The 15,217-nt window shown below is 38.5% G+C and overlaps 1 protein-coding gene across 2 annotated transcripts in view; it reads left to right on the top strand.

The window, feature by feature from the left end:
- The window catches only part of naaladl2 (N-acetylated alpha-linked acidic dipeptidase like 2), a 415,941-nt gene that overhangs the window by 224,476 nt on the left and 176,248 nt on the right, over positions 1–15,217 (top strand). For both annotated transcript variants that reach the window (XM_017304561.1, XM_008407820.2), the window contains 2 exons: positions 1,433–1,552; positions 7,050–7,182. In XM_017304561.1, the coding sequence (XP_017160050.1) occupies positions 1,433–1,552; positions 7,050–7,182 (253 nt within the window). The remainder of the gene's footprint in view (positions 1–1,432; positions 1,553–7,049; positions 7,183–15,217) is intronic.

Here is a 15,217-nt window from a genome sequence, read left to right on the forward strand (position 1 = left end):
CTCACTTTCTCTCTCTCTTCCTCGCTCCCTCTTTCTCTTTGACTCATTGGCACAGTCCCTCTTTACCACTTGCACGCTTTCTTCCCGCTGCAGCGTTGTGTTACACTCGCCCCCAGGCCACATGAAAAATGAATCAGAGCCAGGTGATGCGGTGAGGGAGTGTTAAAGTGAGGGTGCGGCAAGTAGGAGAGGGATGAATGAGAGCGAGAGACCCCAAAAAGTAACGCTTTGACTTTCCCCAACAACTTCTAGGTCACCGGGATGAGGAGGATGAAAACACTCTCAAAGATTCACACAAACAGATTCACTCATGCCAGCAGACAACACCGGCTCGCTGTCAACACCTTTTTAGAATAAAGACTGGATGAATACAAACTAAATAATTTCTCTTGAAGCTTCAACAGATCTACAAACACAAAGCAGCCACTTTATTAGACACATCTGTTTGCTATGAGGAATAGCAAATCAGCCAATCATATGCCATAAGCCCAAGGCATATAGGTGAGTTGATGAAGTTCAGATTAAACATCAAAAAGGGGGGGATAGGGAGGAAGTAAGTGACTTTGAACAGGTCATGGTGTTGGTCCAGGATGGGCCAGTCTGAGCCTTCCAAAACCAAATGGAGGTTATACCAGAAGGGAACTTATGCCAGCAAGATTAACAAAATGTCCATTTCAATATTTGATGTTGTGTTGTAGTTTTAGCATTTTGTTGACTCTTGTGGCCTACCGTAGTTCCCCATCAGGACCAGAAAACTCATCAGTACATAAGATGATCTGCAGTGTTGCACACAGACAGGCCACATTAAGCTTTTTTTTATATTTAAAAAAACTCTTTCTTACCGAATTATTGACTATTTTTATTTTTATTTTTACTTTTGTTTTTGTTCATTCTTAGAATTTCATTCTTGTGAGCAGGTCTACTAACAAGAATGAAATTATTTTTCCTTTCTTAACACCACCAGAAAGATAAGGAGTAAGGTCTTCCTTTCTGAAGACCTGCTAATAGTACGTTCTTATTTTGATGTGAGCCATATTATGACATTTGACAGCAAATGGTACAGTGGCACATTGTGCAGCATCTTTGTGTTTTTGGGTTTTCATTTTATTATCATAGAAATTCTTGATTAAAAACCTAAACATCTAGACAGACTGATACATTTAGTTGTCCTCTTAGGTAAATTAGTTTGTAGCATTGCCGGCCATTTACATATATATATGCGTACGCAAACATGTCATTAACATTGAGTTAAAAAAACATACATCAGTAAAAATGTCATTTTAGCTGAAGGAAACGGCTAAAATGAGCCTTTCAGTGGATGTGTATTGTCTGCTAACGTCTAGTGTCATCTCTGTATCATATTGATCTCAAATATTGCTAGATTCCTTTTGAAAATATATTTTCTGTAAGAAGCTGCTTTGTTTCTCTCCAGGGAGAGGTGGTGGATGTCCAGTATGCCAGTGTGGAAGACTTGAGAAGAGCCAAAGACTCCCTGAACCTCACTAACCAGATTGCTGTGGTCAAGCTTGGTCAAGCTCCCTTATTATATAAGGTAAGAACAAATCAAAGTACAGCAGGATTCTGCTGATAAACGCCTCTCATTAATCACTTAAGGTAGACCATTCAGATACTTGACACCTCCATGCAGGGAATCCAGCAACAAGAAGGAACAGATTTGCCCACACTGAGGAGAAACATCTTTTGACCTTCAGAAATAACTTGGTTATAACTCAGACATGTTTCCCGTCCAATAAAAAGATTGATGATTTATCTTATGGCTCCAACTGTAGCATACTAATTGCAGCCTGTTACAAAAGGAATCTTCTACTCAACTTGAGCTAATTTGTCATGCACCTCATTTTTTATACAGTATTTTCTATAAAAATCCTCAACCTGCTCCTTTGCTGGATTCCGTTAGCGTACTAACATTAGCAGTGCTTTGATTGATTAGGCCTATTTCTGCTTGGATTTGTTCCAAACTCTGCTTAAAGCAGTTTTGCCATCAATTAGAATATGGCAGGGAAAATACGAATTCCTACCCAGTTAATTAAAACATAAACGTTTACTTGCATGTTAATTGCTCATAAATTTAGCTGCACGTTCCGTTCAGTCAAAAGGTAATGTGATTATACAAACCTGCATGCAAACTCTAAGAGAATATTTGGTGACAGAAATTTCCACTAATGAATAATTTCATTGTTTACCACAGAAATAAGAATTGGTTGCAGTAAACTGAATTATCTTAATCCTTTCATGTAGCTTTTTAAAACACTGGGACTCATCAATAAAATCTAAAATAAAAATAAAAAACTTTCTGCCACAGTTCAGCTTCTGCAGAAAATTATTCGTCTTTTATATAAAGCTACTGAGAAAAGAGAAAAGCGGATGTGGGACAGTGGAGGTGACTGCACATTATCTGAATGTACCCAGTTGAACACATCACACCATACTGGAACCTGTGGAACCTGTAATGATCCAGTAAGAAGCTGTTGACCCATTTGCTCATCTCCACCTAGGTTGTGACAGAGTTGATCATGTGTTCCTCCTAATGGTGCTGCGAGTTAGCAGCTGAGAGAAATGATTGCCCTTTATATACAAGTGGGGAAAAAAGTGATTGATGAGCCTTGAACTCTCACTAATGAATGTGTGACGGTGACTGCAGGCCCAATGTTACACAGCCAGCAAGAGTCACACTTGACAAAAGCAAGATGCTTCTGTTTATCTTCATGGTTAAACCCTGTTTGGTTCTATTACCCTCAGAGTTAATGTATATCCACTCAGTCCTAAATCAGCATATTTTGTTCTGTAAATCGAATGTTTTCAGCCCATTAAATGGCTTTTAGCTCTGAACATTTTTTTTTATTGTTTCTGTCATTTGGAATGAAATTATGTTTGCCGATGCGGGACTGCTCAACAGCATGTCAGCTTTTTAGTCCAAATCAAGAGTCGCTAAAAGACAGTGAGTGTTCTAACATGTTCTCGTTGTCATCCTTTAAACTCTATATATTTTAGAAGTAGCTGTCCATGATCTACACATGTAATCCAAACATAATATACAGCTCTGGAAAAAAATAAGAAACCACTGCACACAACCCCATTGAAAACCTCCTGGTTATACCACCAAATATTCATTTCTGAACTCCTCCTGAGTTAAAACGTTAAAACGTCTAATTTAATATTATTGTTTTCTTTGCATCATTTGAGGTCTGAAAGAAATGCATCTTTTTTGTTAATTTGACCATTTTTCATTTTCTGCAAATAAATACCACATTTTTGCTTGGAATTTCAGTCGTGTTGTCAGTAGTTCATAGAATAAAATAATAATGTTCATTTTATTCAAACATATAACTATAAAAAGTAAAATCAGAGAAAATGATCATTTTAAGTGATCTCTTAATTTTTTCCAGAGCTGTATGTGATGAATCTTAACATTTTGCACATCCTTGTTAAAAGAATACAGTATACATTAAAAAGGTCCAATAATCGTGTTGTATAAATGTCCACTCACTGTTGTATGATAGTGGTTATGAACCTAAAGTAAAGCTCAGCTGGATTAATCAGGCACATGTGTCCTTTAGCTAAAGCCACAGGATCAGAAGAATCTCATTATCCAAAGATATCAGTAAGGATAAGAATTTAAAAAATATATATATATTATCGTCTCTCCTTGTGTGTGTTTTTAAGGATGTTTTCCCAGCTGGTAGTTGAGTAAACTAGGTTACATAGGGGACAAAAATGGGAAAATTCATTTCATTTCCAGCTGCTGTGGTTTTCTTCAACATTGCAGTGATTCAAATCTGGCTCTAATGTAAAGTGCTGTTGATTTTTTATATGAGTATAATGATTTTATCTAATATGATTATGAGGTTGTTTTAATTATGTTTTCTGTGGTGTCAATTTGTCCCCATTGAGTTCCTTTTGTTATGTGTTTTGTTGGTGTAGGCATGATGTGGGTCAGCAGATTGTCAAACTGAGGTCAGGCGAGACGGAGATGGTGCTTATTGGAACCTGGTCAGAGTCCACTTAGGTTCTGAGATTCTCCCAATGCACGTCTGAAACAAAATGTCAGACGGTGGTGCACTATGACATCATAGTGCACAAGCATCCAGGTTGAGGCATTGGATGCGTTTTTTGAGGTGCAAAACACGTTTGGTCTGAATGCAGCATAATTAAAATTGAAGCAAGAGGAATGTATAATACATTTTACTGCCAACAGAGATGTCGTTCATCTTTACACTTCGCTCTTCTCTGTGGGGGATAAAACAGTTTATATTTATGCTTTCATAAAACTGACATTCATTGTTCGTCGCTGGTCCTTGCCGGGTTGTGGTAGTGTTTGTTTGTAGTATTCATTGGGCGAAAAGTGAGGTACACTCTGGACAGTCTGCCAGTCCATCTCAGGGAAACACAATATTAATCCTGCATACACTCACCAGGCACCTTTTTATTTTTACACACTGTTCTAGTATTGATTTTGCATCTGTTTTTACCTCAGAACTGCCTTAGTTATGGCATAGATTCAAAAATATATCAGTCATATCCCTCAGAGATTTCCATCTACTTTAAAATGAAATGATGTCAGATTTATATAGGGCTTATCAGGACCCTCAAAGACGCTTTACAAGGATTCATACACACATTCATACACTGATGTAGCCACAGCTGGCCTCTCTCCTCATATTAATGTAAGTGATGGCATCACATAGCTGCAGCAGATGCATGATGAGAATGTCCTGTTCCACAACATCCAAAGATGCTCCATTGATGGAGGACATGGAGCTACAGTGAACTTGTTGACATGCTCAAGAAAGCAGTTTGAGATGATTTGAGCTTTGTGACACGGTGCATTATCCTGGGTACATTGCGGTCACAGCAGGATGGACACGGACACCAACAACGCTCTGTTAGGTTGACGTGTTCAAATGAGTGTCAAGGTTGCCCAAAGTGTGCAAAAAAAAATAAAAAATCTTATACATACTTTCACTGTATTTATAAAGAACAGATTCTTTTCATGAAGATTTGCAGAGTGAGTTGCAGATGCAAATGATTTTACATTTTGTAAAATGTAAAATTTACATGTTACATTTTACATTATTTACATGATAAGACTGATTAGCAGTCTTAGCAGCTGCTAAAACTGTCTTAGCAACTGATTTTTATTGCTGTTCTCTATGTGTTCAGTGTTATTGCAGAGAAGGACAGAGTTGTGTAGTGTGTGGAATGTCTGTGGCTGGTGTCACATGTTCAATAAAACTGTTATTTACACCCATAAAACAATAAAAAACAGAAACAAGGACGCCTCCCACTGACAGCTGTGAAATACAGCTCTGTTCTGTGACAACTGCAACATCTTTCTGCCTTTCCCATCACTGCTGTTGAATAAATGAATGCCGTCATAATCGAACATCTGCGATCACTCAATCAGAATATTCATTCAATAAGAATGTAATAAGCTAATTTAGTGATGACTGTACTTCTTGTGGTAAAGTGACAATTTAATGCTGTGCTGTTTTACTTGCTTTTAAAGCCTGATAAATAGACAAACACCTCTAAACTGTTTACATGATGTCTGTTGCTTGCTGGAGATTTCCACAAGGTGGCGCATCAACAAACTAACAGTGCAAAACATCCAGATGTTCAGGATGCTAATGATGAACAAAAATCAACAAAATAATGCAGTCAATGATTATTGATACTCATTGAGTATTTTTAGGGTCTTGGGTCTTGCTATGTTGTAGCTAATGATTTCAAACATGCAAATGATTAAAAGCAGTATGGAGATTATTGAAAGCCAGTTGAAATGCCACCTGTTGTGTTTTCTTTGGTTGGTGTCGAGCAACATCCCACATTTTGATTGGATAATAGCATTATACTAATAATACATTTCACTAACAGTTCAGTGTTTTCAGTTCGTCTCTTGCCACTGCAGGTGTCTCCAGATTCGCTGAACATCGTCTCCACCATTCCAAAGCTTTAATTTTCTCCCACTGAAGCTGTTCATTTCCTGGTTTTGACTCACTGTGATGCTGAAAAATAGTTATTTTTCAGTTCATAATGTAATCTACCTTGACAAAAATTCTAGTTTTCTAAATCTAAAGATACCCCACAGTATAATGCTGCCGCCACCATGGTGGTATGCTGCACCTTTGGAGATGTATAGTGTTGTTCTTCTGCTGACATTTTTTAACATTTTCTGCAAACTGGACTTTGCTAAATGATGCAGGTGAGCATATTTCACAAAAAAGCTAAAACTAGAGAAGCAGTTTTTAAAAAATTTACTTTTTACATTTCCCGTTATTCCAGTAGTTTTGTTTTGGTTTAATTGTATGACATGAATAAATAAGGATGGAAAAAGGTTTGAATTCCTTTTTTATAGTTAAATCTGGTATTTTAACAGGAGCATGTAGACTGTTTTATACCCACTCTCCACTTATAAAATAAGAAAAAAATATAAGTAAAATCCGATAAACAAGCAAAAGCACTGTATAAGGAATATTTCTTTAACTGTTGCTATGATGAAATTCTTTGTCATTGTGCCAACTTCAGGTTATTGGTGGGTTTCTAGCTTATTAGATGAGTCCTGGTCTTTTTTTTTTGCTTTTGGAAGACTTCTTGTTTGCTTATTTGTGTCTCAAAGTCATTTTGCTTCAGACTCTCATCACAACCTGTTCTCAACATTAATCGATGTGTTCCTCAGTTTATGTTTTTCTAAAGATGCAAAATCAATATTTTACATGATTTGTAAAATATTGATTTTGCAAATCAATATTGTAAAATCAATATTGCAAATATTGATTTTGCATCTAATAGTTACTATGAGATGTAACTTACATCTCATAGTTTTTGCGCATAGTTTTCTTTAATGTAATTTTCCTTCTTTCACTATTTGCAGTAGGTGTTTGGACTTTCGTTTTCTTTACAATACCTGTCCTGCCACAAGAAATTTAACTTGCAACATGTTTATGAATAAGAAGTACAAATGTTTTTAATTATACCTTGGGAGAATTAATGATCTCTTTAATTATACTTCTGTGTGTTTTTGCACCCAGCTGTCTCTGTTATCTGACTTCGGTTTTCGAGGCGTTCTTCTCTACATCGATCCCTGTGACGCGCCGCCTGGCCGAAACATCTGGCACGAAGCTTTCAGAGTCACTTTAAATCCTGGAGGAAACCCTTCCTTTGGTAAGTGACCAAGATGTTTTTTTGTTTTTTTTAATATTAGAATAGATTTCAGCTGATAGGATTTTTTAATTCAATTCTTTTGATGGCCTATTATTGTAATTCTCAAATCATAGCACATTTGCTTGTCCAGTGCATTGGCCTACCGCTGCACAATAATAGTACCCACAAACAATACGGAAAGTAAATGTACTTAATTGTTGATATAATCTGATATTTTAAAAGTAAATGTAGCAAATAAAGATATTTTGGTAATTCTAACTGGGCTAAAACAAGAGAGGGTCACTGTCATTTAACTTCAGACAGAGTGCACAGCTTTTTTTTTTCAGCGTATGTAAACTTCTGGCTCCAACTCAGTAAAGTTATGTGGCAACCAGCATCTTCCCAGTCATAATATTCCAAAGTGTTAAATTATTTCTGAAGAAGAGATCATTATTTTTTCTAGGGGTGCACCAATGTGAAAATTCTGGCCACTATCGATATCCAATATTAATATTGCAGTTATGTTTACGGATGTTATATGTATCTCCTGGTCATTCTGACACGGTGAAGAAAACATCCACATAACCCTGGCATTGCTTCTCTGCTCAGATTAAACACCTCCAACTCAGAGCTGCATCACTAACCAAGTAGCACATGACCAACCCTCCTCTTCCCCCTGAAACACAAACAGCTGAAGAATGGAAATACATATTGGTTATTAATATCAGCACACTTTACTTATTTTTAAGAAATGACTAATGTTGGCTGATACCGATGTTAATGTGGACATCCGTAATATTTTTATCTTTTGACTGCACTTCATAACAAACCTAACTCACACTTCTATTCAGTGGCGTTTTTAAAGGCTGACTTAGTTATTTTAGTGGAAACTCATATAAAGTCTTCAGAATGATGAGGCCACTTTGTTAGGCACACCTTACTAGAGCCAGGTTAAATTTCCTTCGAATTCCCAGATTGAGTGAAACTCACATCTTTCTGACAACGACCTCTCTGACTTATGGTTACTCTGCTGGGTGGTTTAACACACACCAACATATTATCTACAACAAGAACAGACTAATCACTGAAAAAACAATGCTGAACAATTTACAGAAATGACTAAAATAAACATAAATCCTCCCCACAATACCGCATTGAAGACACATGACAAACAAATACACCAGAATAATGCAAATATTTAAACTCTGTTTTCAATTAATTAACAGTTTCCATCTTCTTCATTGGTCTTCACAATGTTAAAATATGTTCACTAAAGAGCAAATCGGCAGGAAAAGTGGGTCTATTATTCACTCACATTAAAACTGCTTTACCTCCTTATAACAGGGACATGGCAGGTGGCTTTCAGTATGTGACAACATAGAAGGAGTAAACCAACTAATATTCACAAGTTATTTTTTTTCTGACATGGCTATGTGAATTTGTTTTGCACCATTTGTTTGGGATTATTTGGTGCAAAATTGTAAGTATAAGATTTTTTTAAAGTGTGACTGAAATAATACAATTTGTGTCTTGTAGTTTAAGAATCTGAAGAGGTGTAGCTGTTATTTTGTATTTAGACTGAAAAAAAACTTTTGCTCCTAAAATACCTTCATAAAACAGTCTTACTACTTAAGTTACTTCACAGACATGTGATGGGGGACTTTGTAAAGGAACACATTGGATTGTTGAATTCACTCAGCCCTGTTACTGATGCACTGATTAAACACCTCCAACAGTTACATAAAAAGGATTTTATGTAACTTTAACAAGTCAAAAAATTATGTTAAACTTAATAAAGTGTGTTTTGTTTGAAATTCCAACGCGTAATAAAATTACTCAAAATTAATACAAATAAATAAATAAATATTAGTTTGGACTGAGCTCCATCTATTTAATTCAACACTAAACTGAGTTCATTTTTTGAGTGTACCTTGCGATGCAGCATTCCTCTGTTGCTGCAGACTTTTCTACAGCTCATATGTGAAGTAAATCTCCCTTTCCACCTCATCCCAGAGGTGATCTATTGGATTAAAATCTGGGGTCTGTGGAGACCATTGGAGACCAGTGAAATCTTTTTGATGTCCAGTAAACCAGCTGGAGATAACTGGAGCTTTGTGACATGCTGCGTTATCCTGCTGGACGTAGCTATCAGAATACGAGTGGTCATTAAGGAACTGGCATGGTCAGCAACAATACTCAGGCAGGGTTTTGATGGTTAATTGATGCCCAGTTAATACCAAGGGCCCAAAGGGTTCCAAGAATCACCACATAAACATAATCTCAGGTAGAGATGTAACTCAATAAAATCTCTAGCTGATGTTAGTTAAATAACACCAAAACCCGCCTCCATCCTCTACACCCAGGTCATACACCAGTATTTTAAAGCTGCGATCTAATGAGGCTAAAGTATAATAATATGTGTTGCTGGTTACCTCTACAGAAAATAGATAACTTTTGTAATAAATACCATGATACAGCAACCAATCACAAGTACAAACAACTGAATTATTAGGTTGCTTTAAATAAGTTTCTCTAATTTTGTTGAAGTATTCTCTCTTGAACGTCGTCCAGATTTGAAACATGCTCCCGTATCTTACCCTGGCCTCAGGCAGAGGACGTCGTTCTGCTGTATTTAAATCAGCCTCCCAGGGCTCATGTCCTCTTTGACCCCAGTCCTGTCCCCACTTCCTGGTTTTATGCTGGGTCTGCTCAACAGGGATGTGTCATTACCACTCAAGTATCCTTAGTCCTTGTAATAGCCTGAGTGCCACGGTGCAAAGACCTGTTGGAACCCCAGCAGATGTCTGGAGCTGCTGTGTGAGTGTGTGAAGGAGTGTGTACAGTGTGTATTTCACTAGAAAAGAGACAGATGCTGGCCATCCTATCAGATGGCCGGTTCCCCATCAAGGTTCTCAGTGCTAACTGAGCTCAGGAGACCAGAGGATGATAAACGACGCCTAATTGCACATATGTGCCAAAGGTAGTTTGGATATGAAGGTTATTTTTAATCTTCTAAAACATATCATACAGTAAATGAGAAGAGGGAAGTATTTAGTTTAACAAGGATTTTATCTGTGCATACAGACATTTTTTATTTCTCAATGGCCAGATCTACAGAAACTTGAGAATTCACTGAAAAGATGAGGGTAGCTATAGCGATAGATATCCTGTCACAGTCTATGAAACTGGCTTCACAAGAACAAGATGAGATTTCACAATGCTTGTTTTAAAAATTGTAGTATTATGTATTTCCCAGAAATATGGTGGCATTTTATAGTGGAATAAAGTAACTAAAGTAAAAATGCAGTCTCTTATCAAATAGGACTTAAAAAAAAATTGATGTCATAAGTTAAGACCTTGAAATTAGGCCTCTGTCTCTTTCAAAACTCCTACGTTTATGATGACTGCCTCATCACAACATGGCTTCTCTATTAACCCTTCAACAACATTTTTGTCAGTGTTGCATTGAGAAGTAGCTGCTATAATGAGCTCAGCAGATGCACAGTTCCACCAAGTGTTTGCTAATTGCTGCTGGCTAGTCTGAAGAAACTTGGAAACTGGAGCTCTGAGGAGAAGCTGCGCCTGGAAGCCATTGCTATGTCTAACCAGGAGTTTATTACTGCTGAATGGTTGCCATTAGAGATTAAAGGATTTGTCAAACATGCAAGAAAGAATCAAAGCAACACTCTAGGTATGTTTTTGATGAATGAATAACTTTTTAACACGACATGAACCTCAGAAATGTCAATTTTACATGATACTGCCCCTTTAAAAAAGTGTTATTTTTACAAATACACAAAAGAGTTGCTCAAATCACTCACTGTGGTTTATAGAATCTGCTTTAGGGGTCATTGCTTTAGGGGTCACTGCTTTAGGGGTGGTCAGCATCGGGTTGGGGGGCTGGGTGCACCTGCTTTGCCTGATGGTTCATGTGGTCATTGCTGGTCTGGGCAGTTCTCTGGTTCCCTAGGAAACTGCTTGCCTTTGGTTAGACTCAGTTCTTTCAGACCTCTCCTGTGGGGTAGCCCTCCTCTGGGGGCTCGTCTCTGTTGTTGCCAGGGAACGGCATATTTTGACAGAAGCACCCCTACCTCCAAGAAGTGGATATGAGAATGTTGAATTAATGTGATTCACTTATCACATCACTTTCCAATAAATCTTTACTCAGGCTGTCATTTTTATAATAATCTAATGCCACTAACACAGTAAAATATATTACTGCTTAAATCCAAGATAGATTTTTATTCTCCTTAAATTAAATAAATGAAAGATTATTTCGGTTCATTCACACATGACATTTATGAATCCATACTTTAATGGTTCAGTTTCATTAAAATATTTCAGGAAGCTGCAACGTCCTCAGATCTCTGGGAGCCACGAAATGGAGAAATATTTCATTTGCTGTCTTTCTATCAGAGCAGAGAGTAAGTTGGAAGTATTCACACACCTATTCATTGACGACCAATAATGTCTCATCTAACTGGATATTATTGGTAATATCCAGTAATATCCAAAAGCACTTGAGGTCAGAAAAATTTAATTTGTACCTCAGGCTGCTGGTCTCCCACACACTGAGTAAAACATATAGTTTTTTAATAATGTGTGCATCCATCTCCTTATCTTTTTCTGCCAGGTTTGAACTTTTTACACGTTAGTTTTATGGAAGAGTTCATAAAGGATTTTCATAGTGTGGAGTTGGGAATCCAGCTTCACATCTTCTCTCCAAGAACATTTCTGCTAGTTGGATCTCAAAAGTATTAACACACCTAACAAATGGCATAAAAGCATGAAAAATGATTTTAAAATTCCCTCTCCTTTAATTTATTCTATTTTGTTTAATAAGTATATGTGTTGTGGGAGCCTGCACAGTGGCGCAGTTGGTAGAGCTGTTGCCTTGCAGCAAGAAGGTTCTGGGTTCGATTCCCGGCCCCGGTCTTTCTTCTGCATGGAGTTTGCATGTTCTCCCTGTGCATGTGTGGGTTTTCTCCAGGTACTCCGGTTTCCTCCCACAATCCAAAAACATGACTGTCAGATGGTAGATGGTATGACTGTCAGTGCATGGTTGTTTGTCCTGTGTGTCTCTGTGTTGCCCTGCGACAGACTGGTGACCTGTCCAGGGTGACCCCTGCCTCTCGCCCGGAACGTTAGCTGGAGATAGGCACCAGCAACCCTCCCGACCCCACTGAGGGAGAAGGATGTAAGAAAATGGATGGATGGATATACCTGCTTTTCATTTGTGACTCACTTTAGACAAGTATCTTTTTGCCCAATGTCGCACATATCTAAGATCAGTGGAGATAATCTTGTTTGCAAGAAAGAAGTTCAGAATTTTCTTGACATTCTGTTGTTTTAACTTGTTACATAAAGCAGAAAGGGTCAGGGTGAAAGTTTTTCCAAACCGTGGACGAGACCAGAAGCTGGTCAGTGTGGCAGCCAGGAGGATGGCTGCCTCGCTGAGAGAATGCTGCAGGAATTTCTAGCAATTACTGCTGGTGTTCTGAATGTGACAATAGCATTCTTTGTATGTCTGGACTAAGGATTAGGGTTGAAGACCGAAGGATTATATTTCTAAAATAAAAACATTCAGGCCTGGTTGTGGTGCAGTTATCACCAGCACTAAATACTAGGATTGTGTAATACTTATGCATATTTTGGTTTCAATACTGACTTAGAGTCAGTATTGCCGATATTTTGGATCAATCCTCTTTCATCCACCAAATACCAGGCAGCATTGACCCAAAACTGTCTGCTGGAAAACCGAACTTAGAAGGATTTTGTTATTGTCAGAAGAAAAGAAGTGTAGCGATGCCTAGCCAGAGGCCTGTAGGGATGTTTTGTCGTTGCTGCATTTTGTAAACAGCAAAATAGCAGTAGGGTGTGCAAACTTATCTCTCCAACTTGAACCAAAAATGGCAGTTAGATTAATAATGTACTCGTCGTACCTTTCATTAAATATCAAGTCCTTTTGTGTAAACTTGCTTGACATGTACGCTTTGATTTTTTTTTCATACGGACTAAATATGAGCTTCTGTTGATCTCTAAGTATCTTGGATAATCAGTGCTCCTGCTGATTACTTGCTTTTCTTTTGTTGGATCTTTAAATGACTCCTCATGGGGTCGAGAGGAAAATTGGATCCATTAGAGCTGTAAAGTGAGCTTGTGCCATTAGTCTGCTAATTTTCCATCAGAACCTACTTAACGTGCCGTATTATGATGATTCCACGGTGCTGTTTCCTGGGTGCCTGATGTGTTAAGAAAAAAATCATCAGAATTGAATGAGGAGATCCTGAGCCCAGCTTGGTTCGGACCGGGCCCTTTACTCTTCCCAGGCTAACCCAAACCCAGCCCTGGTGAGTTTGGAGAACGGAGGCCGTTTGTTTCCAGCAGTCCCAGCCGTATCAAGCAGATCGTCTGTTTAGTGAGATGTTTAAAGAGCAAGCGCCTCGCACCTGTTTTGGGTTTAGAAGCTTTCAGCTTCCAAACCCTTTGGTGTTTTAAGAGCTTTAAAACAGCCTCAGTTGTCTGGGGTGTCAACAGTTCCTTCCTTTCAAATGGAGAAATAAGCTCAAAAAAGCTGTCAGTAGATCTCCCTGGTGGAAACGCTGCCAGTAGAGGGCTGTTTAAAGTCAATATAATTCCACTGTTTGCCTGGGTGCCGTATAATATTTCCCCAGACTTTCCCTCCACCTCTCAGTTCATTGTTTGGTCTTTGTTGTCTCTCACTCTGCTCCTTCACTTCCTCCTTCCTCTGCTTGTTAATTTGACTGTTCCATGAGTTGTCACCCAGAGCCTGCTGAGACATACAGTAAAAACAAACCCTCATGCATCTCTCCCAGATGCGCCGCATATGATGTTGTTTACGTGTTCATGTCACCGCGGAGCCGTAATTTGTCTGAGCGTGGGCTTTCGTCGCCAACCATGCGTTTGTATGTTCCAAACTTTCCTTGCGTGCAGCAGTGATGGTTTTAAAGTTTTCCTGCTTCTTAGTGTTGTATGCACACACATCCCTGTGTATGGCTCAGAGTTTTCTCCTCTTTTTTTTCTCCCATGTTTAGTAACACTCCAAAGACTAAAGCATTAATGAAAGGAGATGTGAGGGGATAAAGCTACATGCAGATTCCTGCAGAGACTGAAGTGTTTGCTTTGATATCATCAGCAGGTGTTTGCTGTCAGCCTTACTCCTCTTTCATTGGGTTTGATATGCACCATGCTGCTGCAGCATGCAGTTATTCTTGGAAAAGATCCTTCAGCTTGGAGTTCATGACTTGCCGTACAACCGTTTAGACTCTTGCAAAAGACTTTCTAAAAGTTTTTTGAAAGAATTTAAATTCACAGAGCTTCACTTAAACACCACAAAGTATCTTACTGACCTTCCAGGACCTGCTGCTAAAAATCATTCCCACAACATGTTGGTGCCACCACCAAGTCTCATGGTGTGTATGGTGCCGGAGCAACAAAAAGCTCAGTTTTTGTCTCATCAAATCAAAGAACTTTCTTTTACTCGACCCTGGAGTCTCCCATGTGCCTTTTAGCAAACACTAGTGGAACCTTCATGTTGTTGTTTCACTCAGTCAGGTGACCTCTATTCCACTCATTATGAGACTAATGGCACCAACCTAATTCTGTTGAATTAGGTTAGTCACTTTAGTGGCGTGAATATTTCTGTGGCCACTTTTGATGTTATTGGTGTTTGATATTTTTGGTGTTTTGGGGGGAATGGATGCCAAGGCAGCAGTGTGGAGCTCCCTGACTGGTCCCCAACCTGTCTTCACCCCGCTCACATTGGCACAGAGACCGTTGCTAGGGGCAATGCCAGAGAGGACCTCCTGCTGGCAGCAAAGGGAGAACTGTTTCTCCCAAGATGCCTTCGGTGACTATATTCCAACCGAAGAAATAAACTTTAGCCCCTGCCTTATTTGAAATTCTGCAGAAGGAATCATTGAATGATAGATTCCCCAAAAAGGAGACTCTGACTCCGTCATGAAACTGATACCACTGGCTCCTCAGCCCCAGGCTTGCTTCAGCTGAGAGCAGAAACATTTTTTGTCTATATATA

This window comes from Poecilia reticulata, linkage group LG4, assembly GCF_000633615.1.
Source record: "Poecilia reticulata strain Guanapo linkage group LG4, Guppy_female_1.0+MT, whole genome shotgun sequence".
In the NCBI taxonomy this organism is placed as follows: Eukaryota; Metazoa; Chordata; class Actinopteri; order Cyprinodontiformes; family Poeciliidae; genus Poecilia; species Poecilia reticulata.